The sequence below is a fragment of the Trichoderma reesei genome (assembly GCF_000167675.1).
Source record: "Trichoderma reesei QM6a unplaced genomic scaffold TRIREscaffold_7, whole genome shotgun sequence".
Lineage (NCBI taxonomy): Eukaryota > Fungi > Ascomycota > Sordariomycetes > Hypocreales > Hypocreaceae > Trichoderma > Trichoderma reesei.
Window position 1 is genome coordinate 311,870 of NW_006711154.1, and position 26,390 is coordinate 338,259.

Below are 26,390 nucleotides of genomic sequence, written 5' to 3' on the forward strand. Positions count from 1 at the left end.
GCAGTCGATGCGCTTGCTCATTCGCTCGTCCTCCACTTCCACTCTCTCGACCAGCAACCCTCGGCGGCGACCCAATCACGAGCATCAACCCGGACAGAGCGAGCGGCTGCTGCAGAACTCTCTCTCAAGTCGACACCGCAGGGCATGTGGCCGCCGTCAATGGAAGCATCGCTCCCGCTGACACCGCTCTACCTGCTGCCGCTAACATGAACTGAAGTTGCATCGGCCTCTGACGTGAAAACTCGAATCCCACCCACCCCTGCGCTTCTCGCTGCGTGTGCGTGCGTCCATCCTTCTACAAGGCCCCCGCCCCCTATCACTAACCACTTTCTCGAGCCCTTCAGCGGCCCCGTCCTCTATATCGCGGCCTCAGCCTTGCTCCAGAATAGCCCGTTAGGACTCGCGCCACTGCCGTCCAGCCTCGGTCGTCCCTCCAGCGTTGTCGCGGCAAAACCGCCATCGGCGAGCCGGCAATCGCGACCACAAAGACGCGCGAGACGTGAAAGGAGGGAGAAACGGCCGGAAAGAGAATCTGAACGACGGCAACAAACAAGAAAGCGAGACGATACAAGAGAAAAGAAGCAGGACTGATCAAAAAATCGCCCGAGAACCCCCTCTCTGTCCCCCTCTGCCCCCCCACTGCAGGCGGCCCAGCCCTGTCCTTGGCTAGCAAATTAGGCCTCCATCATGCGAGCGGTCCAGGGCTCGCACTCCGCTGCCGTTACGTGTTTCGCCTACCCACTTCTCTCCACGATCAATTATCATGTCGTCCGCTGCCGATAAGTCAAGGCAGTCTTCTGGCGGCAGATCCCTCTTCTCCAGAGGCAAGCACCGCGCCGACAAGCGCTACACCGACCTTGATCCCAAGAGCTCGTCAGATCAGTTCGAAACGGCGTCCATAATCTCTTCGCGCTCCGCGCGCCACAAGCGGGAGTCGTCGTCGATTTCGATCGACCAACCCAGTTCTCCTGATGCTGGCGTCAACCAGATGGCGGGTGTCATCACGTCCATCCCCTACGACATCCCGCCAGGCGCCCGCTCGCCCGCCACGCTCGACTTCAGGCCCGACCAGGCGCCCCAGCGCCGCGAGCCCGTTCCGCACCAGTTCAACATCAGCGGCGTCGACTTTCACCAGTATCCGTCCATGGGCGACTCGGCCGCCATGTCCGCCCACTCACACTCGCCTGCCCGGCCCGGCACGAGTTCCAACGCGCCCAACAACATCACCATGGCCACCACCGGCAAGCAGGCCCAGTACCAGCAATGGGGGCCCGGCCCGAGCCTCGGCCCTGCTGGGCTTGTCCCCGGCTCGTCTCGTGTGAGCACCGCCAGCACCGTCACCAACGGCTCGTATCCCGTACGCTACGACTCCTACCAGAACCCGTACAACAACGGGCGCTCCTCCGGCGAGAGCTTCAACAGCCCCTACAGCTCCGGCCAGGGCTTTCTCAACCCAGCCTCCGCCCGCTCCTCGCACGTCACGCTTGCGCCCTCGCCGCCCTCGAGCTCTCACCACTCGATCCATTCCGTTCATCCGCCTCACTCGCCCCGCGAGTCCCACCATCGGCTGACCAAGATGAGCGCCTACGGCGCGACTTCTCACGATGGCTTCTATTTCCCGAAACCCGATGATAACTATGTCGTGGAGCAGATGTTCATGCAGCTCATGCAGAAGCGAGGATGGCACAACCTTCCCGAGCAGGCCAGGAGACAGATGACGGCGTACCCTGCCGAGAAGAAGTGGACACTTCTGCATCAGGACCGGCTGACAGAATGGCAAGGAGAGCAGAAGCGGAAGCAGACAGCCAGGGCCAACCAATACGCCACGCCCGACGTCACCACATATTCCGACGAAGAGGGTACTCCCGAGTGGTATGTCAGGAGGGTCATGGAGGACAAGCTCGACGCCAAGGGGATGGGGTCGCTGGAGGTCAACCTGAGAACACAGCAGATTGGCTGGGTCAAACGATTCGTCGAATGTCAAGGTCAAGTGGCCTTGGTCACCTTGCTACTCAAGATCAACAGGAAGAATGCCAACGGAGGGCCGGCGTCGTCGTCTACAGCAGTCAGCGCTCAGACGGAGAAGAACCTCGATCGCGAATACGACATTGTCAAGTGTCTCAAGGCCTTGATGAACAACAAATTCGGCGCCGACGATGCCCTGATGCAGTCAAAGGTCCTGCTGGCCTTGGCCACCTGCCTGATATCCTCTCGACTCACAACCCGGAAGCTCGTCAGTGAAATCCTGACCTTCCTCTGCACCTGGGGCAGCCACGGCGAGGGTCACTTGAAAGTCATTCAGGCTCTGGACGAGGTCAAGACTCAGTCGGGCGAAAATGGGAGGTTCGACGCCTGGATGCGGCTGGTGGAGGTCACCGTGGATGGCCGAGGCAAGATGGGCAGTCTCGTGGGTGCCAGTGATGAGCTTCGAACCGGAGGTATTGGAATGGAGAACCTGCTGATGGAATATGCGGTGGCCACCTTGATCCTCGTCAACATGATCATCGACGCGCCAGAAAAGGATCTCCAGATGAGGGTTCACATTAGGGCGCAGTTCCACGCGTGTGGCATCAAGAGGATCTTGACCAAGATGGAGGGATTTCAGTACGAGTTGCTGGACAAGCAGATTGACCGGTTCCGCACCAACGAGGCCATTGATTATGAGGATATGCTCGAGCGGGAGAACAGCAGCGTAAAGGACAACATCGAGGGAGATCCCAAGGACTTGACCGACCCCATCCAGATCGCAGACACGATTCAGCAGAAGCTGCAAGGAACCAAGACGCACGACTACTTTGTCTCTGCCCTTCAGCATCTTTTGCTCATCCGGGCCAGCGATGGCGAGGAGCGGCTGCGGATGTTCCAGCTGGTTGATTCGATGCTCAGCTATGTTGCCATGGACCGCCGATTACCCAACATGGATCTCAAGCAGAGTCTCAACTTTACGGTTCAGAGTCTGCTGGACAAGCTGCATACGGATTCCGAAGCCCGGCAGGCACTTGATGAGGCGTTGGAGTCCCGTCAGATCGCCGAGGCCGCCATGGCCGAGCGAGACGAGATGAAGGCGAAGCTGGAGCTCGGCGCCGATGGACTCGTGGCCAAGCTGCAGAAGCAGCTAGACGAACAGGCTCGGTTCATCGAGGCTCAGAGACGCCAGGCTGACGGTCTCAAGGTCGAGCTGAATAACCTTCAAAGCGTCCGAGCCAAGGAAGCGCAGCGTTATGAGCTTGAAACGAGAGAGCTGTACCTTATGCTGCGGGACGCCCAGGATATTGCGGCATCCAACGCTGTTAAGGCCAGCAGTGGTAAGCCCGGCAAAGACAACACGGCACAGATGCAGGGTATTCTCGACCGCGAACGCCTCATGGAGCGGCTCCAGAAGCAGCTGGAGCGCCAAAAGACCCAGTACAAGCTGGAGGGCAGGATCTGGGGAGACTCGGACGGCCCCTCAGATCGCCTCCGTGCCCTCAGGGAAGCCATGGACGGCGACGAGGAGCCAGGCACCCCCCCTGGCGGCGGTACACCACCGCGCGACTTCACCAACAGCGTACTCGGAACGATTCACCGCGGCCGGAGAGCCTCCAAGCGGCCAACGAAGCTCGAGCAAAGCGCTATTGACGAGGATGATACGGAGATGGACGAGGAGGGTGTCATCATCGAGCGTCCTAGGATTATCGAGATGAGGCGTCCCACTGTCGATGCGAAGCAGCAGGCCCAGCTCATGGGCGAAATCGGCTCCAAGGTCAAGCGATTCGACGGCAGCGATTCCGAAGCCGACGAGGATGCCACTACGGGCCCATCCCACCCGAGCATGGAGTCGTCCTCCCCCATCACCCCGGCAGAAGGCGAGGCCCCCAAGGTCGAAGTCACCGGTGCCGCCGGACCTCCCCCCCCTCCTCCGCCTCCGCCTCCCCCGATGCCCGGTCACTTGCCCGGCGTTCCCCCGCCCCCGCCTCCTCCGCCCCCTCCACCGATGCCCGGTGCGTTCCCCAGCGGTGGTCCTCCGCCCCCTCCGCCGCCTCCCCCTATGCCCGGTATGGGGATGCCGCCGCCGCCACCACCACCGCCCATGCCTGGTGCCCATGGCATGGCACCTCCCCCTCCCCCGCCCCCTGGCATGCCCGGCCACGTGTCCGGACATTACTTGCCTCAAACGCCTTCTTTCGGTCCCTCGCCTTCCATGGGCTTGCCGGTGATCCGGCCTAAGAAGAAACTCAAGGCTCTCCACTGGGAGAAGGTCGACACACCTGAGACTAGTCACTGGGCAGCGCACGCCCCTTCGGCCGAGGAGAGAGAACAGAAGTACAACGAACTCAGCCGCAGGGGTATTCTGGACGAAGTCGAGAAGCTCTTCGTGGCTAAGGAGATCAAGAAGATTGGTGGATCTGGCAGCAAGAAGGATGACAAGAAACAGCTCATATCGTCCGACCTTCGAAAAGCATTTGGTAAGTTGAGGCTTCGTTGAGGAACCCTTATCGCAGGCTAGGCAGTGGTTGTGCTAACGCGTGAAATTTCCAGAAATCGCCTTCGCCAAGTTTTCTCAGTACTCTGTTGAAAAGATTGTGCAGATGATCATCCACTGTGACGATGTCATACTCACGAACCAGGGCATCATGGACTTCTTGTCAAAGGACGACATGTGCAACATCAACGACAATGTCGCCAAGCAAATGGCTCCGTACAGCATAGACTTGACCGGACCGGACGCGAAGAGCCAGACGCGAGAGATGGACCCCGAGGAGCTCACACGGCAGGATCAGATGTATCTGTACACGGCGTTTGAACTGCACCACTACTGGAAGAGCAGAATGAGGGCTCTTGCCCTCACGCAGAGTTTCGAATCCGATTACGACGAGATCAGTTCGAAGATGCAGGACGTTGTCACTGTCTCTGAGTCATTGAGAGATTCAGTCTCCCTTATGAATGTTCTTGGTCTCATCTTGGACATTGGAAACTACATGAACGATGCCAACAAGCAAGCCCGCGGTTTTAAGCTCAGCTCGCTCGCGCGACTGGGCATGGTCAAGGACGACAAGAACGAGTCGACGCTGGCCGATCTCGTGGAGCGCATCGTCCGAAACCAGTACCCAGAGTGGGAGTCCTTCGCCGACGACATTACCGGTGTCATGACGGCGCAAAAGATCAACATTGAGCAGCTCCAGGCCGAGGCGAAGAACTACATCGCCAACGTCAAGAATGTGCAAATGTCTCTGGATTCTGGTAATTTGAGCGATCCCAAGAAGTTCCACCCGCAGGACCGTGTTGGTCAAGTCGTTCAGAGAGTGATGAAGGAGGCCAGGAGGAAGGCGGAGCAGATGCAAGTTTACTTGGAGGAGATGATGAAGACGTACAAGGACATCATGCTCTTCTACGGCGAAGATCCGTCGGACGAAAATGCACGGAGGGATTTCTTCACCAAGTTGGCTTCGTTCTTGATGGAATGGAAGAAGTCACGAGACAAGAACATCCAGCTGGAGGAGACGAGAAAGCGCAACGAGGCGTCCATGAAGCGCAAGAACGCGCAGACAAAATCTGCCAGCCTCTTGGCAGACAATGGGCCCGCGTCGCCTTCCAGCACTGGTGCCATGGATTCTCTGCTTGAGAGGCTTCGGGCAGCCGCACCGCAGGCACGGGATCAGAGAGACCGTCGCCGCCGTGCCCGCCTAAAGGATCGCCACCAGGTTCGTGTAGCCTCTGGGCAGAAGATTGATACTCTCGACGAGATACCCACCGTCGAGACCAACCTCTCCAAGACGGAGCCGGCAATCACGGAAGAAGGAGAGGCGCAGACACCGACGTCGCACCCCCCTCCATCGCGAGATGGCCACGAAGAGGACGATATAGCCGACCAAGCAGCAGCGCTCCTTCAGAAGATGCGCGGAGGCGATGGGAACGACGAAGCGGATGTCGAGAGGAGAGAGACGATGAGAAAGGCGAGGAGGCAGACGGCAGAGGAGGAACGAAGGCTACGGAGGAGGCGGAGGGAAAGGGCTTCGAGCACGGTAGGCTCATCGAAGGACGAGTCGTCAATCATGTCGGTAGCAGAGGAGGCGTCGACGCCAACACAGGAGCAGCCCAAGCAAGAGGAGGAGACGACGCCGGGAACGCCCACGACGGCAGCGGCAGAAGCGACAGAGGAGGCAAAGGCGGAAGAAAACGCCAGCCAGGACGGCAAACCGGAGGAAGCCGAGAAGGCGCAGGAGTAATCAGCAACACAGCGCCCCCGGTGTTTTGTTCTAGAACGGAAGCAGCCCACCCCCCATGAAGAGAGAGCCATGGACCAGGCCATCATACATGCCTATATACCTGTATAGATATACCTGTCAGCAAGTACATACATACTTAATGTCTATAACTGCAACAGCCGAGATGCTCTGTCGCTTTTGGCTTGATTCAGGACTTAGTTTTCCTCTTCTGGCTGGGATGGAGTGGAATGGCGCAGTGTTTGGGCTGATGAGAGTATCTGTGCCTCCTGTCTCTGGCTGTTTGACTGCAGATGGGATATCTTTCAAGTGTGCTCGGCTGGGCCTTTCTCGGTTTCTGTGTCTTTGTCTGATTGTGTGCTTTGGGCGCGTTGGAGCTTAGTGTTGGCTTTACTCTTGTGCAATCCAGAAAGCACTGTCGTATATCTCCTTGTACGAAAACAATACATACATAGCCCATCAGTAGGATCGTATGACGAAAGCGGAATACGATACCCGAGAATGGATATTTTTAGATTCACGATTTGCAGACAGGGTTGTGCTGCTTAGAGTAATCGGCATCCCAAACTCGACCACCCATGCTCTCATGCTGCGATGCTTGATCAGGCATCAGTGGCAGTCTATATCGAAGCATCAACATACTAGTTACAAACGGTCTATATGACCTACTAATCTACAATTACAGACTTTTGGAGACATCAGAGTCCCTGTAAAGAAGAGCCAGCACGATGGAAGGTGTCAAGGTAGAGGCAATCCCACCCTCTTCCCTCTGCAGCGTCTGCACCGGCATCTTCAACGGAAAATGGCAACCCCAACTCCGCGGCTGGAAGAGAGCAATCAAGCGCCCCGGCGCACCGCCCGACCCGTTCAACCCAGAGCCGGCCTTTGGGACGGCATACGACCACGGCATGGAGCCCTTTGTGCACGGCAAGGGCGCTCCCCCGACGCTGTCCTACCCGCACCACACGGTCGAGGAGCTGCGCGCTTCGGGGGCCTCGTGCGCGCTGTGCCAGACGGTGGTGCTGGCGTTTGACGCGCTGCACCCGAGGAACGACATCATTACGGATTACATGGAGGGGCGGAAGCCGTATGGCGTGGCGGTTTGGGGGAGGGAGGAGGTTAAGGGGGCGAAGGGGTATGTGTTTGTGTATACGGAGAGGGGGAAGACGAGTAGGCTTGTTTTTCGGTATCATGTGTATAAGGATTGGGCGGCGAATCGGAATATGGATGTCAATCCGACTGTGGGCGAGAGGGAGGGGAATGTGAAGGATGTGATGCTGGATATGCATGGTGAGTGAGAGAGCCCCTGAAGAGCAACGAGAACAGGGGGGAAAGGAGGAGAGAAGACGGATGGACGAGGTGGGGATGGGACATGAGTCCGACTTTTGCTGATCAGATGGCGACTCAGATGTGTCAAAGAAGGAAAACAAGCACCTCATAGCGTGGATGGATCGGGGGACCAGCATAGAGCGGGTTGCCCAGTTTCTCAACGAGACGAGCGACTTCGCCAGGGACCTCCCCAAGAGCCTCGTCCGAGAGCTTCCGACACGGCTTCTATACCTGATGCCCGGACCATCTGGGCCAACGGTGCGGCTCATTGACGGGGCAAACTCATCACTCGACATCGACACGCCCTACATCGCCCTCTCCCACAGCTGGGGCAACACAATGCCCATCCAGCTGGTGACCTCGCGCCTCTCCGAGTTTCCCAACGGCATCGCATTCCAACATCTGCCTGCCACGTTCCGCGATGCCGCGGCCTTGACCCTCGAGCTCGGCGTTTCCTACCTCTGGATCGACTCCCTCTGCATCATCCAAGATTCCGCCTCCGACTGGCTCCACGAAGCGCAGCGCATGGCCTCGGTATACACCTTCTCGCACCTCACCATCGCGGCATCAGCCTCCAAGAATCCCGCCACGGGCCTGTCCCCCAGCCCCCGTCCTCGCACCGTCATCGTCCGCCCGACCTGGACGGGGTACATCCAGGAATGGGGGCTGCAGCCCGGCCAGACGCTGCGCATCACCAATCCGTGGCATCAGGAGTTTGGCAACGCGATTGTCTCGGCGCCGCTGAACCGGCGTGGGTGGACGTTTCAGGAGTATGCCCTCTCTCCGCGCGTGCTGCACTGCACGGATGGCGAGTGGTGGTGGAACGGGATTGGCGATGGCATCTATCGCGAGACGTCGACCGATGCTATTCGCTTCTTTACTGGTCCTGGGAGCGTCTCCTGGCCCGATAAGTTGGCCTTCTTCAACATGGAGAGGCGTCGTCGGACGCACACTCCTGACGCCTGGCTATGGGACCGTCTCGCGGCTCAGTATAACCAGCGAGCTCTCACGAAGCGAAAGGACAAGCTGGTGGCTTTTGGGGCGGTGGCGCAGATCTTTGGGCGGGTAACTGGCTTGCCGGTTGATACGCCGGGGGAGTATGCCGCGGGCACATGGAGGAGCTTGCTTCCTTTTGGGCTCCATTGGGCCGTAGGGGAGAATGCAGAACGATATGTGATGCGGCCAGGGGCTGAAGATGAGGGATACGTCATTCCTTCGTGGTCGTGGGCGTCTATAGACGGGTTGGTGCGCTTCCACGACGGCAGTTCGTTGAGGGGGACGCGAGAGGAGCAATGCAAGGGGATGCCGCGAGTGGTGGATGTCCAGGTCGTGACCGAAGGAGGACCGTTTGGGCCTGTCAGGGGCGGGTTCATCATCCTTCATGGGCCCATCTTTCGGATTCGTGCGGATAAGAAGGCGAGGGATCACAAGGAGTTGGGGTTCTACCGCGGTTTCACGGTCCTGCGAAGTGATGGCTCGGAAGCGTGGAAGGGCGACGGCCAAGGGTTTTCTCTCGATTCGTGGAAGAGCAGGCTGGATGAATGGGCTGATGACCGCGAGATGTATCTCATGATAGCTGACTGTGACGCCGAGGACAGATATGGCGATGCGTTTGCTATCTTGTTGGAGTCTGTTGAGGTTGGGTTGAAGGGGAAGGGGGTGTTTCGTCGGATTGGGTCGACGCGGTTCTCCTTTCATGGCGTTGGGCTGCTCATGAAGGATGTGAGGCAGGATGGGAATGAAGCTTTGAGGGATGGGGAGTACATCGATTTCAATTCCACGACGGGCTTCTATACCTACAAGATAATCTGAGTAATTGGGGACTGTTTATTCATTACAGCATTGGAGAAGATATTAGCATGATTGGCTTGGTGCCTCGGACTCAGAGCACTGAACATGGTCAGCTTGTTGAGTTAACAACTCATGTAGCATCCACAACACGATAAAAGCTTGTTAGAGTGTTACATAAGGAAACAGAATGCAAACCCGTGCTATGCCATCATGGATATCATGCGATAAAACAAATGTACAGATAAACAAGCCCCCCCTTCCCAACCATATGCCCAGAAGAATGATGCTCATCGCGATGGACTCAGTGGTCTGTTGAATCCTCCCTGCCGATTCATGTACTGCCGATACTCAGACTTCTTCTCCTTGCGCACGGCACCGACGTCGTTGCCTGGGATCTTCTTGCCCTTAGTGGTGTCGAAGCCGCCAAAGCCCATCAGGGCCTGCATGGCCGCCAGGTCGTCCTGGCCCTCGATGACAATGTCGTCATCGTCATCGTCTTGTCTCGTATTCGCATCGTGATCCATCTTGTCGTGAGAGGGAGATCTATCTCCTCGTCTGGGGCTGCGATCTCGTCCTCGCTCGTCGTCCCGGCGAGAAGGCGAAGGGCTGCGCAGTTCGGTCTTGATTTTTATGCTGGGCTGGGGCTTGCGGGAGGTGCTTTCTGGATGGGGTCGGGTAGGAAGGGCGGAGTGAGAGGGGGAAGGCGAGCGGCGGTGGTCATCGTGGTATTTTGCTGCGGCTGATTTCGTCCCTTGTTAGCACGAACTGCTCAAGGACACCATCCCCAATGCCGGGTCTTGACGGGTTTGTCTGCTTACATCGTCTGTCTCTATCGTTGCCATCACGGTCGCCCTTATCGTCCTGCCGACGAGGGCTCTCTCGCCGATCTCCATGTCGTCCTCCGCGACGGTCCCAGCCGCCTCGATTCCTGTCTCCTCCACGCTCCCGTCTGTGTTTGTCCGGCGACATGGAGCGATCCTGCTGCTTGTCGCGTCGGTCTCGCGATCGCGATCTATAGCCCCTTCGATCTCGGCCCCGGTCTCTGCCGCGGTCTCTCTCCTTGTCTCGACTGTCCCAGCCGCGCTCGCGGTCTCGGGGAGGGTTCCTGTCGCGACGGTCTGATTCATCCCACATTTGGCGGCTGTCGGGCCGCCTTGAGCGGCGTGGATCGCTCATTCTGAAATTATGCGCTGTGGGATTGCGATAGTTGAGAGGCTGTTGTATATGCGAATGAGCAGCAGAGGAGGTTGTCGTGAAGCTGGGTGAATGAAGTTTCTGGAAGCAGCAACACTGTCAAGGCTGACGAAGTGGCAGGGGTAGCAGAGCTAAAGGTGTGTTCTTGGGGTGGATAATGTGGCTTGTTGTGGCGTTCTTCCAGAATATGATTGGTCAAGCTGTCAAGCTGCCACTCCTCAGCCTTGCAGTGACACTTGGCTGGCAGGGCCACTCAACCCACCGTGTTCATTGCCCCAAGCAAGGCGTTTGTTGTCAGAGAGGCCAGCATTGACACTGCATTCTCCTTTTCTGCTTAGATGAGGAAGCAGGACTCCAGCGTATCATCTTCGACTCTCTTTACATAGAGCTGAGCTCAGTAAAGCAGCAAAGGAAGAGGGCAATGGCCAAGTTCGCCCAACTGCTGGCCTCTGCGGCGGCGCTGGCCGTTGGCGCTTCAGCCACGGGCAGCGAAACCGTCCTGATCAGCGAAGTTGGCCGTTTGAACAACCAGAGCCTGCTATGGGGTCCCTACAAGCCGAATCTCTATTTTGGAGTCAGGCCGAGGCTGCCTCAGGGCTTGTGGACGGGCTTGATGTGGGGGCGAGCCGAGCAGTACATGGATATTCAGTCGCGTACGTGAGAGGAATCAGAGTGAGATTGTGGCTGTTCTCATGAGCGTGGTGCTGATCCGGTGATAGTTTTTCGATACACATGCGAGCAGGGCCAGGATATACACGGATATGGCTGGGATGAGTACGACGCCAGAACTGGTGGCGTTCAAACGATTCACGACGAGGGCAACGGCATTGACATCACCACCTCGTTCATCAAAGTTCCCGGGGGCAATCATGGAGGCAGCTGGGCTGCGAGGATCAAGGGAACCGTCCGAGATGATGCACCCGCCGACACCAAGTTTCTAGTCCACTACTATATCGCCCAGGAAGGCCTCGGAGATCTCGAGGTTGAGGGTGCGGATGAGGACAATGGACTGGGATTCGAAGGCGACGTCAGATTAAAGGGAAGCTCCAATTCCTTGGGCGATTACTCCATCGTCGTCACCAAAGGAAGTGGTAATCATCCGACTTCGGACCATGAGATTTCAGCCTCACGACGAGGAGACACGACAGTGGTTCGCAGCCTCGGTCTCCCCGAAGAGCATCTGTGGCAGGCCAAGCCAGCTACCTTTCGGGAATTGCAAGAGTCCATCCAGGAGATTCAACAGAGCTACACCGACGAAACCCTGCCACCGCCTTGGCAAATGTTCCGGCTCACGTCCAAGCCCGGCGGCGGCAACGCCCACGTTATTCAGAAGACATTTGAAGGGTCATTCGAGTTCGACGTCATCTTCTCATCGGCCTCAGCTGGCAGGGAGCTCACTAGCCACGACGTTACCCGGGAGATCAAGGAGACTTCAGAGGCTTTTGGAGAGCGCTTCTCCAGTGTTTTTGATCTGAAGGCGCCTTACACTGATGACAAGTACCGCAAGTTTGGCGAAAGCATGTTCTCCAACTTGATTGGGGGCATTGGGTACTTCCACGGACACCAATTGATTGATCGGTCGTATGCAGACGAGTATGAAGAAGAGAATGAGGGCTTCTGGGAGGATACGGCTGCCGCCCGAGCACGCCACGCCGAGCAGCTCGAGGGCCCCTACGAGCTGTTTACGAGTGTTCCGTCACGACCCTTCTTTCCTCGCGGCTTCTTTTGGGATGAGGGATTCCATCTCATCCCGATTGCCGACTGGGATATCGATCTGACGCTCGAGGTTGTCAAGAGCTGGTACAACACCATGGACAGTGATGGCTGGATTCCGCGCGAGCAGATTCTTGGCCCCGAGGCCAGAAGCAAGGTTCCAAAGGAATTTCAGGTCCAGTACCCTCATTATGCCAACCCCCCTACCCTCTTCCTGATCATCGAGGGCTTCATGGAGCGTCTTCGCAGTGCCAACGTTAGCGCACCTGCTGGGAAAGAAACGCTACTACAAGGGCAAGATCTCTACAGCGCTCATCTGGATAACCTGGAACTCGGCAGCGACTTCCTCCGCAAGATCTACCCTCTTCTTCGACGTCAGTACGACTGGTTCCGTAAGACGCAGAAGGGAAACATCAAGGCCTACGACCGAGAGGCCTTTTCCAGCAAAGAGGCCTACCGATGGAGAGGCCGAACTGAGACGCACTGCCTCACCAGTGGCCTGGACGACTACCCGCGACCGCAGCCGCCGCACCCGGGCGAGCTTCATGTGGATCTCATGTCTTGGGTTGGATTCATGACCAAGTCCCTCATCAACATTGCGGATGCACTCAACCTTGCCGATGAGATTTCTGAGCTCAAGAAGAATCTGTTTGCCATTGAGCGCAACCTCGACGACCTTCATTGGTCTGAAAAGGAGGGCTGCTACTGCGACGCAACCATTGACGAGTATGAGGAGCATGCGCTTGTGTGCCACAAGGGCTACATTTCGCTGTTCCCCTTCCTGGTCGGGTTGATGCAGCCTGACGATGCCAAGCTGGGCAAGATTCTCGACCTTGTTGGCGATGAAAGTCACCTGTTCAGTCCTCATGGCCTCCGCAGTCTGAGCAAGCAAGATCCGCTGTATGGGACGGAAGAGAACTACTGGCGCAGCCCCGTATGGATGCCCATCAACTATATGGCACTGACGCAGCTCCACGTAAGTATTACAAGAGCCACCTGGCTCATGATAGTTGTACAAGAAGGGCGACGAGAAAGCTAATTTTGTTTTGTTTTACAGAGGATTGCCACGCAGGAGGGACCCTTCCAGAGCAAAGCCAGAGGCTTGTACAACAAGCTGCGCACGAATCTCGTCGACACCGTGTTCAAGAGCTGGGAGGAGACGGGCTTCGCGTGGGAGCAGTACAACCCCGAGACGGGGGCCGGCCAGCGCACGCAGCACTTTACTGGCTGGACGAGCCTGGTGGTGAAGATTATGGCAATGGCGCCGTTGGACGAGACGGTGCCCGTCAGGGATGAGCTGTGAGGTTGGGCATGATGGATGGATGGATGGGTGCCCTGGACAACGATGGCCACGAATTTCTGCCAAGATAGACCGAGGTAACGCAATATTGCAGCGACACAATGAATGAACATAGAGACTCTCATCGGAAGGTGTTTATCGGATTGAGAAAAGTGTAACTGTCGTCAGGCTCAGGCTCGTTGGGCCCATGATCGGCTCCCCCGGCTTTCCTTGTGCAACGTGGCACCTGTGAGTCACTCAGGCCGCAATCAATCAATATCTTCCATACCTACCTTATGCAGACATGCCATTAGCATGTGCAGCTGCATGTAATCAAAATCGAAACGTATCTGCATGTGACTCGTTGGAAAAAAGCAAAAAGAAAGAGACAACAACGGAGAAGAAATGAATTGAGAGAGATTGCCGAGCTGTTGTGCACGGGGGCAATAGATGCCGGTTCGCAGGCCTTTTTTTAGTAGTTCGCAGGCTCGCTTGAGTATCGAGCATGGCAGGTTGCGTCATGTGCTGCTGACCTTTGCCAACGACATGTCTTGTTCAGTATGAGAGAAGTTGAGATGGATCGAAAGTTGTAAGTGAAGAAAGATCTGGGGAGGGTGAATGTTGAGAAATGAAGCATTGCGTATTCAGTCGTATTGAGGATGAGTCGGGTTTAGGCAGTTTTGGTCCTGTAGTGATGGCGGCTAACACAATGACTCAATGAACGTAATGAATCTATCGATCAATTCCCTTCAACCTCACTCACACCTGTATGATTGCCACTCTCTCAACAACCATGGCTGTGCTCTCTGAAAAAGCCGTAAAAAATGGCCTTCGCATCAGAAAGGCCACACCTGACGATATTCCACCTCTGCAAGCCATAGTCAACGCCAGCTACTCGAAATACATTGACCGCATTGGAAAGCCTCCTGCTCCCATGCTGGCCGACTACGCCAAACTACTCGAGACTCGCGATATTTTCATATTAGAGGCTACAACAAACGAAGAAGACGGGACTCCTGTTGTGAAAATGGTTGGCTCGATTATACTGGGCGTGGATGCTGAAGGAGACGCAGTCACTGTGAACAATCTGGTTGTTGAGCCGGCGTCGCAGGGTCGAGGCTATGGTCGTGTGCTGATGGATTTTGCAGAGGGCGTTGCAAAAGAAAAGGGCTTGTCGTGTGTGGCTTTGTTTACGAATGTCAAGATGCATGAGAATGTTGGGCTGTATCTCAAGCTGGGATATGTCGAGACGGGGAGGAGGACAGAGGACGGCTATGAACGAGTGTATTTTCGCAAGCAGCTGTAAAGACTGGACTAAACTAGCAAATAGACGTGGATAGACGTGAAAATAGAAAACTGGCAATCTGGTTTGATCTCCTTCTTGTCTGTTCCCTTCTCCTTCCCCTGTCGTAACCCCGATGCTCTCCTACTTCTTCATCGACACCTACAGGTCTTCTCATACGTGACGTAGTCATGAGTATGATGGTAGACCTTGCTGACCTTCCTGTAGCGGCGATAGCAGCCGGGGCATCTTCTCCCAAAAAGATGGTGGAGCACGCGAGTCCCGAATGAAGGTCGATCGTGGGTATATATGCGGTGACGGCTTGAATGAGAAGAGCTACAAGTGATGTGCTGTTGAGAGCCATAGTGGGAGTGACCGTGGGGATACACTCGACTATGCTGTGTGAAAATAGAATGGTGATGAACAGCAGGACCCCGGCGGCGTTGGTAAACGGCTGGGGATTCTGGGTATGGAGCTGGTGAGCCGTATCTCGAATCGATGGGTGGAGGATACGCATATGGCGTATGTTGGCGAGAGTCCTCCAAATCTTCACATAGGGACTCTTCGTAGGTCGGTTGCAGTTGATGATCATAGAAAGGTTCATCAAGCTGCTCCCAGAATCTTTGCTGGCGCTGCTGCTGCTGCTGCTGCGGCCGTTGTTGCTGCTGTGGTTGTCGTTGTTGCTGCTGCTGCTGTTGTTGTTGTTGCCGCTGCTGCTGCTGTCGTTGCTGTTGTTGTGGCATGGTCCCTCGAGCAGCTCGTTGATCGACTTGAGTCTGGTCTAAAGGAGGCTGTCGTCCTCGAGCAGCTTGTTGGAGAGGAGAATCCTGTCGAGGGGTCGATTGACGAGCAGTCGGCCGGCCAGCCGCTTGCGGTTGAGGATGATGCTGGGCATCTGTTGAACCACCCCTCGGCGCAGGTTGCTGGTTTGGTTGAACAGGTGGCACGGGAGCAAGCTCATCGAACTCGTCTTCCTCAAATTCTTGTACAGAAGGCTGGCGATAGCCATCAACACCAGGCTGGCGCTGAGACTGCTGTGGACGAGGTGGCTGCTCATGAGGCTGTTGAGTATTCCCTGCAGCAGGCCGCTGAGTGTTCCCTACAGCAGGCCGCTGAGTGTTCCCTACAGCAGGCCGCTGAGAAGATTGCACGCGAGTCGAAGAGACATATTGTCCAAATGGCTCGTCGTCGGCTTCTTCCTCAGGCTCTTCAGTAAACTCGTTGTTGGCTTGAGGGGCAGATTGTTGTTGACCGGGATGCTGAGCATTCCTTGTAGCGTTCCTCTGGGTAGTCTGAGCGGTGGCTTGAGGGGCAAGCTCATCAAAATCGTCTTCTTCGTTCTCCTCTTCCTCGAAAGTCTCTTCTTCATTGACCACTTCTTCGGAAGATTCTTGGCGAGTAGGTCGTTGTGGATGGGATGATCCAGCATTTGTCGGGGCAGGCCGTTGTTGGGCATTCGTCGTAGCAGGCCGTTGTTGAGAATCGGTCGCAGCAGCTGCTTGAGCATTCCTTGGCTCGGGTCTTGCAGGAGCAGGGGGTGGCCCAGCAATATCGTCGTCTGCCTCCTCTTCGTGCCCTCCGAAGTTATTTCTCGGCAGCTCAGCAGGCCGCTCGGCAGTGGGCTGAGGAGGATCTTGCTGAGGAGGAACAGGCTGGCGAGGGGGTTGACGAATTGGGAATCCCTGATGCAGAGGTTGCTGGCCATTTTGAGCAACATTTTCATAAGGGGGGTGAGCGTAGATGGCTTCTTGACGCGGAGGGCGCTGTTGATTGAACTGCTCATTGAACTGAGGACTGCTCTCATACGGCCCCGGAGAAAAGGGGGTCGGAGGGTAAGGCATTGAAATATAAGGCATCTGGGGCTTTGGTGTCGGAGGGTAGGGCATCGCAGACCAAGCCATCGGGGGCATGGGAGTCTGGGGGTAGGGCACATGAGCGTAAGCCATCTGAGGATCCTGTGGTTGGGGTTGAGGGCCCGAAAAGAAAGGTAGAGAAATCTGAGAGGCAATAGCTTGAGCAGCGTGCACAAATTGCACCAGATGCTCGAAATAAGGGCATAGGCTAGCACTATAGTACTCAACATTCTCCTGGTCGGATGTCGGCACGTATTCTCCATTGCGGACGATGCCCAAGACGTCTGCCTTGTCGCTTTCTCTCTTGATGACGGAGAGCTCGTTGTCAGCGAGGCAGAAGAGCAACAGCTTGGGGTCACTGGTTGCTGTTCCATCTTCACCGGCGCAGATCTTGGAGGAAGCGGCGTCAATCTTTGCGCTTGAAAATGGCTCGTCTGATATTCCAGTAAGCAAATGCATCTCGTGTAGCTAGAAAGGGGCAGATGGGACTTGACTCCCAGGAGGCAATACATACCTTTCCATCCCTCTGTGTCGTGCTTCAAATACCGCGGAGTGTTCTCAGTGCCAACGTAGATATAGTACGAGGCATCCTTGGTCTGGAAGCTAGCCAGGGGAGTTCCAGGCGAGGCCATGCACGTTGGAAGTTCTGCATTCTTCCAGCCTTCACCGTCGTCTTCAATGGCACCAAGGGAGCAGTCCGGGTTCTGATAGACGACAGTTATTGCTCCATCGCCACAGGAGAGGGTAAGGCGGCTTTGGGGGTGCACTTGCACGTCTATCTCCAAATCTTCCTCCTCCCAGGTCTCTTCTTCCTCTTCCTCCTCCTCCTCCTCCTCCTCTTCTTCGTCTTCGTCTTCAGCTCGCAATGTCTCGGTGAAACATTTGAGCATGTTAGATTTGTCAATGGTAAAGAGTCTCTAGATTCCACACAGACATATGACCGGCTTCGTTAGCATGCTCACTCAGGTACAACGCTTTCAATTCCGTTCGACATTCTCACCTTGTATCGTAAGCAAATCACTGGTGCAGAGGTACCAGTTCGGACCCCTGTAGCAACCCGCTTTCTGCCGGATCTTTCAGATCCAGTCCACGTCTCCATATACAGACTATTCTTCACTTCATAGAAAAGATAAGTCGATTTCCCGTCTTCAGAGGGAGACCCTCCTGCTGCCAAGAGGAAGCGGATAACATCCTGTAGTTTGCCCATGTCGACAGAAAGAACGTGGTGCCACAGGTGTGGTGAGACAGAGGGTGAGCACACAGGCGTGTTAGTGAGGTCTGGAACATTAGAAAAAAAGGGAGACTGAGCATGTCCAACCCCCCATGTCTATGAATCCCTGTGGCCCAGGCTAAGCCCTTTATATGTAAAGCGCTCTGTTACTAGCCTAAGATGCAATACTACTCTCCATCCCCTTCAGTCTCGATTCGGCAAGCAACACCTTGGGCTGCAATGAGGCTCAACTGGCTGGACTACCTACCACAGGCCCGATAACCAAAGCAAGAGCACGTCATAGAGCAGAGGGTCTCCAAAATTCTGGTGCGTCATGAGACCTGGCATTGGGCATAGTATGGCCAAGCAATGCCTCGACGCCTCTTCCTTTGGGTGCGTCTAGACGCCGGTCAATGTAGGGGAAGTTGGGGTCGGTAATCTCGAGGAGGAGATTCGCGGATGTGACCGGAGTCCATGCCCAAAACGCGTCATCTCCTCTGCATCCATTCTGCAATACTGTCCTACCACATGCATTGACAGTTGTTCTTTGCTCTTTTATCCGGATCAGGCTGCCAATGAGGTCTTGGTGGGCGAGACAAAGTTGCCTTGGGTTGCCTTTCGGATGCGGCTGCGTCTGATACTAATGCTTGGTTGAAGTCCAGGCGCCAGTTTCTCCCATTCCTTCCCTGCAATGTATCGGCTAGCTGTCATGGCAGCAGCAGAATGGCGTTTGCAGCAGCGTAAAAAGCTTGCAGAATGTACCTATGGATGGCTTCAAGCCGAAGCATTCGCTCTTGCGTGCGGCTGAAATGCAGGTTGGCTGCACTCGGTGAAGCCGTATGTCTCGCTTTGTATGGCTGCAACGCGCTCATTCAGCTGCAGCTCTAACGCAAGACGAGAATTTCAGATCAGAAGAGGTAAAGTCTGGACTTTGAGCCGCCAATTCTCGGTGATGGACGAGGGCTGAGCTGTGGTGGCTACGTAATGTATCGGCATCGACTTGTATGCCCTATCTATCACGAAAAGTTGAGGCTCTTTTTTTTTTCTCCTGCGTCATCTTCCTGTCTTGCTGTCGGTGCTGACTTACTTATAATCTCGTACCTGGACCAGGTATCTATAAGAGAGCCGACATATCTGATAACTCATAAATAGTGCACACCCCAGAGCCACAGACAGCAAGGGTGAACCAACACACTTAGACGCAAACTCCAGCATCTTTCCCTGTAGCTATCATCTATTCGTTGATATAACACACATATACTCCTCCTCCATCTCAATATCAAGACAAATCAACACAGAACAATGGCGACAATCTACCACGCCGCGGCTTTGGGTCGTATCACGGATCTCGCGGCCTTGGATCCTTACAAATCCGCTGATTCCGAGTTCGGGATTGATAAACCCGACGACAAGGGTCGCACAGCCCTCAGCCACGCTGCCTCGAGAGGCAAGATTGATGTCGTCAAGTTTCTCATCAGCCAAAAGGCCAATGTCAACGCCCAAGACAACAGCAAGCGAACGGTACTCTGGTGGGCCTCTCATAGTGACCCGTCCGTCACCAGACAAGAGCGATTCGTCACGGTCGAGTACCTCCTGCAAGAGCATGCAGACCCGAACATCCCTGCCTCGAACGGCTCCACCGCACTCTCCAAGTTCATCGAGCACCGCGAGCCGACCGTCATCAAGCTTCTACGACACTATGGCGCCTCTACGGACCACAAGATCCAGAGAGGCTCAACCACCGTGAGCATCGAGGAGCTCGCAAGGGCCACAAAGGATCCGGATGTGATCGAGGCAGTGATGCTAAAGCCGGGGCAAGCTTCGAGCAGGGACGTGGTCGTGACTGAGATTGTCAACTACCTGTTCAGGTCTATTGGATACATGAATACTGCCTTTGGTGGCGTTGTCAGGAGTTTCTTCGGTATCAGCGGCGATATACGTGCTCCCCTACAGGTCAGTATACTACGTGATCCAAAGAAAGCTACAGTCAATCGATGTACTAATTCAAAGTATCTTCCAGGCCGCACCAAGGGAGAGGCAATTCAGCGATTCAGACAGTGCCATAGACATCTCCCAGCCCGAAGAAGACAAGGTCGCCGCTCTCTCAGGCAGAATCCATGACTACTCAGACAGCGACGCTTCTCGCATCACCGCAAGCACTGTTGGTTTCAACACAGCAGCACTTGACCCGGTCCAGGGGGACCATAGGGACCAGGAGGACCAACAAGACAAGAAGGGCCAACAAGACGACGAGGATAAGACTCCTCATGTATCAGAGATCTCAGGGAAGACCACGGCCAAACAATTCCAGGCAGGCATGACCCAATTCATTGATGACACTGGTCTGGGCTGCTTCTTCGCGGAAGACGACAAGTTCTTGGAAGACGTCGCCATGAAAGCAGTGGAGCTCGAAAACAACGTAGACGAGGTGCTCAACAGCAAGAAGGACATCCAAGACATCACCAAGCTTGCACTGTACCAGCCGGTCTTCTACTGCGGTGAGTCTGACTGAAGGCATCTTTTGACTTGTCAAAGATGAAAACTTCCTACTCAGACACATGTACACCTGCTGACGATCATTGGTCCCTCAGATGACAGCACTTCGATGAAATCAGGCACTCGTGCCCGTGACCAGGTCGAACTTGTTCGACGAGTTGCCCGAATCTCTACCCTACTGGTGCCTGATGGCTGTGGTACGGGACTGCAGTTCATCAATAAGAGACATACGCTGGACGATAATCTCAAGGCAGAGCAAGTCGAAGAGATCATGAGATCGTTTGAGCCTCGTGGCAATACCAAGATCGGCATCAACCTCGAGCGAAAGATTCTCAATCCCCTGATTTACGACGTCATTGACAGCGGAAAGAAGTTGGAAAGGCCCATCCTGATTTCTTGCATCACTGATGGCTGCGCCAGTGGCGAGCCTTCGACTGAATTCAGAGATGCTATTGTCAGATGCGTTGGCTATCTCAAGGAAAAGGACTACCCGCCTACAGGTAGGTTGGCATTCAACCAATCATTGACACGTCCTCCGATGCTGACAGCCACAATAGCTGTGCGATTCCAGATTAGCCAGATCGGTAACGACCGTGGTGCCGAATCCTTCCTTAACCAGCTTCGGGATGATCCTCTTCTGAAGGATGTGCTCTTCTGCACCACTCGTAAGTAGTGTTGAGGTTGCACAAGCCAATGGACAACAGTGAGAGAAACGCTAACGGGAGGATTTTCAACCAACAGAACGCCTCGACGAGGAGTACAAGAAACTCAATGAGAACGAAGAGGATCTCGAGCGATGGGTACGTCAGGCGCAGATATTCGAAAGCTTGTTTGATTGGCAAAAACACGTGGCTAACAACTGTATAGCTCTTGCAAACCCTCATGGGGCCAATTCTTAGCCTCGGCCGTAAATAGGCTACACACGAGGAAGAAGAAGAAAAGAAAGAAAAGAATCGAAGGGAGAAATTTTCTGTGTTTTTACAGAAACCAGAGGCGAATATTGGGAAAACAGGCAAAAAGGAGGGATCTATTGACGGTATATCAAGGCGCTAGGAGTCGGATCGCTGGGGATGCTGATTTCACTTGCGACATTCTTTGAATCTTTTTCCTTTGTACCCTTTCCCTTATCTTTCTTGTTTGTGTAACAATCTTTTAGGCCCGGTTTTCTTTTGTCTGCCGCTTTACTTGCTACCCTGGCTTTTCTTTATTCCTATTGTTCGGAATCACTCTTGGGTTGAAGTTCGTTGGGCATGATGGTTTTGGGATGCAGGATGGACGAGGCCGATCTCCTGGGCAAATGCAATAGTCGTTATGATCAAATGATAATCGTTTTGTTTTCTCTTCGACTCGATGGAAGTATGACATTCATCACTTGCAAGTAAGGTACAAGACCGTCGTGAAGATAGGCATAGAGAAAGATAGCAAGTATGTTAGTAGAACCAAACTAGGTACATGTAGTCTTGATGCCTCCGATAGATGATAAAAGAAAGTATGGCTCCCGGGACAAGATGAGGTGAATTTCCGATGAGGATGAAAGTACGATGAGAATGAGATTCCGACGAGAATGAAAGTTCGAACGTATGCTCATTGCTATTCAATCAAGAAAAACCGACTCTGTTGACATAGTTAGCCTAGAATTAGTATAAAGCAGTCGAGACTGGAACTTACTCCCAGCGCATTCTTGTCTCCTTGGTCAGCAAACAATACTCCTGCAAACTCGGTCATTCCATCCTCAATATCTTCCTCTTCCCGATTGTCATCGTACAATCTCAGCTCTTGATTCTGACTCTCGTCCATACCATCCGGCAAAACGATACAGAGCCGCTTCTTGCCACCTTTGAGAGTCGCTTCTTGGAATCTGACGAGGTTCATCTCTTTGAACGTGTCCACCAAGACGGCTTGTTGCCGCGAGGGCCGCCACTCGACCCAGCACTTGCCTTTGCCACCCCAACCAGGAGGTTTGCAGAACTTGAACGCCCACAGCGGAGAGGACTTCTGAGCCCATACGGGTGGAACGGTGGCTGGCAGGATATCAAAGGCCACGTTATCCTGAGCCATTGCCGAGTCCGAGGAACCAAGAAACACCTTGGCAAACTCACAATGCCGAGAAAAACAGAGGTATGTGTTATGAGGTCTGCTCTTGGTCCCCATGACGCAGAGTCGCTTGTTGAAGAAGCCTACTCTTGTCCAGAGGCAGAGATTCCTGAAGACCTCATCCGTGATCCTGGCGCCCCTGCTTCCGGGCTTCGGCGTAGGTTTGGGACCCAGCTTCAGCTCCTGCTTTGGCGCCATGTTGCTGGAGTTGAGATTGGTTAGACCATCTCATCTCTGTTCCGAGGACCGGGATTATTCTATCAAGCCACTTACTGAATACCTACTACCATCGGGTGGCCACCGTACGGAATCCAGACGGCCGATCCGCTCATTCCAGGTTCCGTCGGTGCCAAATATTCGAGCTGATTGCCGGCTCTGACCAGCGGACCGGAGCTTTGGATGGGGCTATCACCGTCTTTTCCATCATACCCACTTACTCGTACCTCTTTAGAGACTCGCAGAGTATCATCATAACAGATTCCAAGACTCAGCCCCATGCCCTGCCTCTTGGACTGCAGAAGGGGATTCTTGGCCAGTAGGATGACTCCGTAGTCATATATTCCTCTTTCGTCAGACTTTGGGTCGGTTTCAAGGTACTTTTCATAGGTAGGACAGATTCTGAACTCGGTCGCGGGCTCTCTGTCATTATCTCCATAAATCACCATCATATTGGTAGCACGAGTCTTTTTCTCATCGATGAGGTTGTGCGCGGCCGTCAGTATGACATCGTGCGTCGAAGAAGGGAGGTTGACAAAGAATCCGGTGCCGTGTCTTGTAGTCCCTGCAATTCGCCAGTTAGCCACAGTCAAAGGGCATCATGGAGGAAATGTGTTTCTGCGTGTGAACGGGACACGGCACAGCCTTACCGCCAAACATGAATTGGAGCCTGACAATTGTGTTCTTCAGACTGTTGCACCTGTCGAGAACACTGGAGATCTCGGGTTGTACATTCTGGGCGCGGTTTCGGTGCCCTTCTCCAGGTGCCACGATGCGCTGGTACTCCATGACGGTGTCCGAGGCGAATTCGAAGTCTAGGCGGTAGAACATCGTCACTGCTAGCAATGCGTTGGAGGGTTTAATATGGGAAAATCGAAATGCCATGTTTCGCAAACCAACTTTGCGAGACAGTAGGACAGGAGGCCATTGGATGCCCGCTCAGCCACTGGCCAATGCATCGCTGCCCAACTCAACTCATGACAGACGGACCAACAAATGATCTCGCGAGAATGTCAATCAATTGGAATCATCTGATGACCCTCATCAAAGGAAGCTCTCACTCGGCTTTTGCAATTGGTATGTTCCTCACCGAAAGCAGTCATTCCATCGTCAACACCATCATAGAGTCGCGCTCTAAACAAGACCCCCATTTCTGGCGGCGGATGTCGGCAACCCGCCCTCTCCCTACATAGCCCGAGTCGCTTGCTGCTTGATTCGAGCTGCAAGGATTGACGACGAATTAGCAGCCTGGATTCCGTGCAATTTAATCCTACCGCATCCTCCGGGCATAGCCTTTCATTGCCATTTGCCTTGCTGCCTTTGGCACTTGTCGGCTATCCGACGGCTCGAGTATCTGTGACCCATATTGCTGTAGCCTGATGAAGTCAACGAATGGCTCCGCAAGGCACGGCTCATTAGGGATCCTCATGCCATCACACTGGCAACCATATTCTAACCGACTTCATCGTAGTACGTGTACTCGATCATCGATGTTTCCTCTTCCGTATCGCGTCTGATCCTTTAGATGTCTTTCGCCGCGGAATCCTTTCCGTCTATCTCATAGATCGAGTCAGCCAGATCCCTGAAACGAAGAGCAAAAAGAATGTCATCGCGACGATAGTTTCATCTTACCTCATGGGAGATCGCCATCTATACATGCAAGGAATGCATTTGACGTGAGGATGTGAGTGAGTTCGGCGATACAGAAGCAAGTGGTGCGTTGATCATGTCGTATACGAGAGATCCTTCCTCCTCATCATCCCGCATCCAGGTTAAGTTACGGTGACATATCAGGAGAAGCCAAGCAACTCCGTTCCTGGTCACTCTTTCTGCCTTCTCGAGAAAGTGTGGCACGGCTCATGAAAGCGCCCACCGTTGTTACATGTAATTTCAACGTCATGCTTCTTCCTTCCCGTCGATGATCACCCCTTCCCTGGCTCCAAGATATGCGACGGCATAGCTTTTCCAATACTTCGAGGCTCGAGATCTCTTCGAAGGAGTGAGGTCTCGATATGCACGGTAATGATCAACTTCCGGGATTCAAGATATGGGCCCGTTTTCTGGCCTGCTGCAAGGAGTTAAAGCAGACAACATGTCATACCATACCAATCTTCGAGCAGGAAAGAGAAAGCGATGAAGAGCCCCCTTGTCAAGAGCACTTGTCCCAGAGCAGCAGCCTAAATAAACTCGACGTCAGATTCTAGTGCCATCCACCGCTGGAATCGCTTGCCGGCAGTGAGCCACCCTAGCTGTAATTATATTGGAAGCCATAGATGTACATGCAGGATGCCAGCAAGGTAATGTCGCTAAGCGACCCAGTATTGGTGTGAGAGGGTATGTCGATGATAGGTTGTCTACCTACCAAGATGCTTGAAACGAGCAGCACCGCGGGTCCCGGTATACCCCTGGACCGTCTCATGGTGCATCTGGCGTGACTTCCTGTACTCTTCGTTTTTGCTCGTCCCGATTTCCTTTCTGGTGTATCCGCAATTGAACGAAGTAACCGGACGGGATGAGGCACGACCTAGATAGATACGGCTTACATCCACCCCCGACTCTTCGGCCCTGGCCTCATGGGGTGATTGCTAACACCCCATGACAGGGGAAAGATGGAGGAGGGATCGATAGGGAGACACACGGACCTCGTGGTCCTAGCATTCGGTAACTTTAGAGGAAGCACAGACGCAAGAAAAGATGGACAGGATGCAACAAGATCTGAGAGCCGACTCCGTGCCCTCGGGAGAAGACGGCGCCGAAGACTGGTGACCCGTGCACACAATGGATAAAGCCTCTCCTCAATCTCAGTCGAAATGGCAGGCCCACGGTATCTTGACGACGGCAAGTATCATGGGGCAGCATGACTAGAGCGTTCCTTTGCCTGATGTTAAAACATGTCAGATTCCAGCCAAGTGTTCTCGTCGTCTCATCTCAAGGTAACCAAAATGAAGCGGAACGACAAGGCACGAGTTATGATCTCCTCATGTCAAGCGACGGGTATCCAGGATCATGAATCATTTCCTCTTTTTGTTGTCGTGTACGGCTATTTGCGTAGCGGTCTGTAGGTAGCTCAGTCCCATGGGGACTGGAAGAAGTTCTGAGAATGGCGTCGAACTGATCAACCCATTCCCCCCTCCAGCGGACGGGAAGAGATAACACCTTTGGTCCGCATGGGTGCGTGGCTGTGGAGCAGAATGCAGCTTCATGGTGGTGTATGCATGCTACCTGCAGGATGCGACAATAAGCTGCTCAACGAAATACGAAGTAGAAGGAGTCTTACCTCGCTCGATTGATCGGTGGCCATCACGATTGAACCATCTCCTGCATCGGCTCGAGGTCATACGCTGCCCGTTCCCGCTGCATCTGCCGAGAACTGTTCCTGCCAAAGCAGGATCAAGTTCCCCGTTCCCATCTCGCTTGCCGGCTCACTCCTCCAGCGCAGAGGCCATCAACAAGGCATGAAATCGGGTCTCATCTTAGACTCGGTACTGCGAGGGTGATCTCGTGCTTCCATGGCGGCGGGATCAACAGTTGCGCGAGCGAGTCGGAACAGTTCAAGATGAGCGAGTTCCAGACCATACTCTGTCTCTTCACGCCCCTCCTTCTTGACCCATGTACTGAATCTCCAATATTACAGGGTCATCAGCAGACTTCATGGGCAGAATGGCCTGGAAGTAGTCCGAAAGTTCCGTAGGGTGCCGCTCCCTGGCGTCCTCTTGTTGTCAGCCCCTGT

At 54.5% G+C, this 26,390-nt stretch overlaps 8 protein-coding genes across 8 annotated transcripts; 5 read left to right on the top strand and 3 right to left on the bottom strand.

Moving 5' to 3' along the window:
- Window positions 1-763: 763 nt before the first annotated feature.
- On the top strand, window positions 764-6,691 carry TRIREDRAFT_77031 (uncharacterized protein; the record flags this gene model as incomplete). Its single annotated transcript, XM_006964414.1, has 3 exons — window positions 764-1,350; window positions 1,432-4,445; window positions 4,519-6,691. 3 exons carry the CDS (start codon window positions 764-766, stop codon window positions 6,204-6,206), a joined length of 5,289 nt encoding a protein of 1,762 aa, XP_006964476.1. The 3' UTR covers window positions 6,207-6,691.
- A 240-nt stretch (window positions 6,692-6,931) lies between these two features.
- On the top strand, window positions 6,932-9,344 carry TRIREDRAFT_106308 (uncharacterized protein; the record flags this gene model as incomplete). Its single annotated transcript, XM_006964415.1, has 2 exons — window positions 6,932-7,493; window positions 7,600-9,344. The coding sequence occupies 2 exons, from the start codon at window positions 6,932-6,934 to the stop codon at window positions 9,342-9,344; spliced, it is 2,307 nt and encodes a 768-aa protein (XP_006964477.1).
- A 266-nt stretch (window positions 9,345-9,610) lies between these two features.
- Window positions 9,611-10,499, bottom strand: TRIREDRAFT_106309 (uncharacterized protein; the record flags this gene model as incomplete). The annotated part of the gene is made up of 2 exons (XM_006964602.1): window positions 9,611-10,056; window positions 10,142-10,499. 2 exons carry the CDS (start codon window positions 10,497-10,499, stop codon window positions 9,611-9,613), a joined length of 804 nt encoding a protein of 267 aa, XP_006964664.1.
- Window positions 10,500-10,852: 353 nt separating this feature from the next.
- Window positions 10,853-13,533, top strand: TRIREDRAFT_22072 (glycoside hydrolase family 63; the record flags this gene model as incomplete). The annotated part of the gene is made up of 3 exons (XM_006964332.1): window positions 10,853-11,170; window positions 11,237-13,206; window positions 13,288-13,533. The coding sequence occupies exons 1-3, from the start codon at window positions 10,939-10,941 to the stop codon at window positions 13,531-13,533; spliced, it is 2,448 nt and encodes an 815-aa protein (XP_006964394.1). The 5' UTR covers window positions 10,853-10,938.
- A 769-nt stretch (window positions 13,534-14,302) lies between these two features.
- TRIREDRAFT_59827 (uncharacterized protein) lies at window positions 14,303-14,815 on the top strand (the record flags this gene model as incomplete). Its single annotated transcript, XM_006964416.1, has 1 exon — window positions 14,303-14,815. The coding sequence occupies one exon, from the start codon at window positions 14,303-14,305 to the stop codon at window positions 14,813-14,815; it is 513 nt and encodes a 170-aa protein (XP_006964478.1).
- A 128-nt stretch (window positions 14,816-14,943) lies between these two features.
- Window positions 14,944-17,851, bottom strand: TRIREDRAFT_121336 (uncharacterized protein; the record flags this gene model as incomplete). Its single annotated transcript, XM_006964603.1, has 3 exons — window positions 14,944-17,078; window positions 17,159-17,561; window positions 17,645-17,851. 3 exons carry the CDS (start codon window positions 17,849-17,851, stop codon window positions 14,944-14,946), a joined length of 2,745 nt encoding a protein of 914 aa, XP_006964665.1.
- Window positions 17,852-19,156: 1,305 nt separating this feature from the next.
- Window positions 19,157-21,265, top strand: TRIREDRAFT_106314 (uncharacterized protein; the record flags this gene model as incomplete). Its single annotated transcript, XM_006964417.1, has 6 exons — window positions 19,157-19,807; window positions 19,875-20,352; window positions 20,470-20,850; window positions 20,908-21,015; window positions 21,092-21,150; window positions 21,218-21,265. 6 exons carry the CDS (start codon window positions 19,157-19,159, stop codon window positions 21,263-21,265), a joined length of 1,725 nt encoding a protein of 574 aa, XP_006964479.1.
- Window positions 21,266-21,940: 675 nt separating this feature from the next.
- On the bottom strand, window positions 21,941-23,545 carry TRIREDRAFT_106315 (uncharacterized protein; the record flags this gene model as incomplete). Its single annotated transcript, XM_006964604.1, has 4 exons — window positions 21,941-21,964; window positions 22,019-22,646; window positions 22,718-23,225; window positions 23,311-23,545. 4 exons carry the CDS (start codon window positions 23,543-23,545, stop codon window positions 21,941-21,943), a joined length of 1,395 nt encoding a protein of 464 aa, XP_006964666.1.
- Between the last annotated feature and the right edge of the window lie 2,845 nt (window positions 23,546-26,390).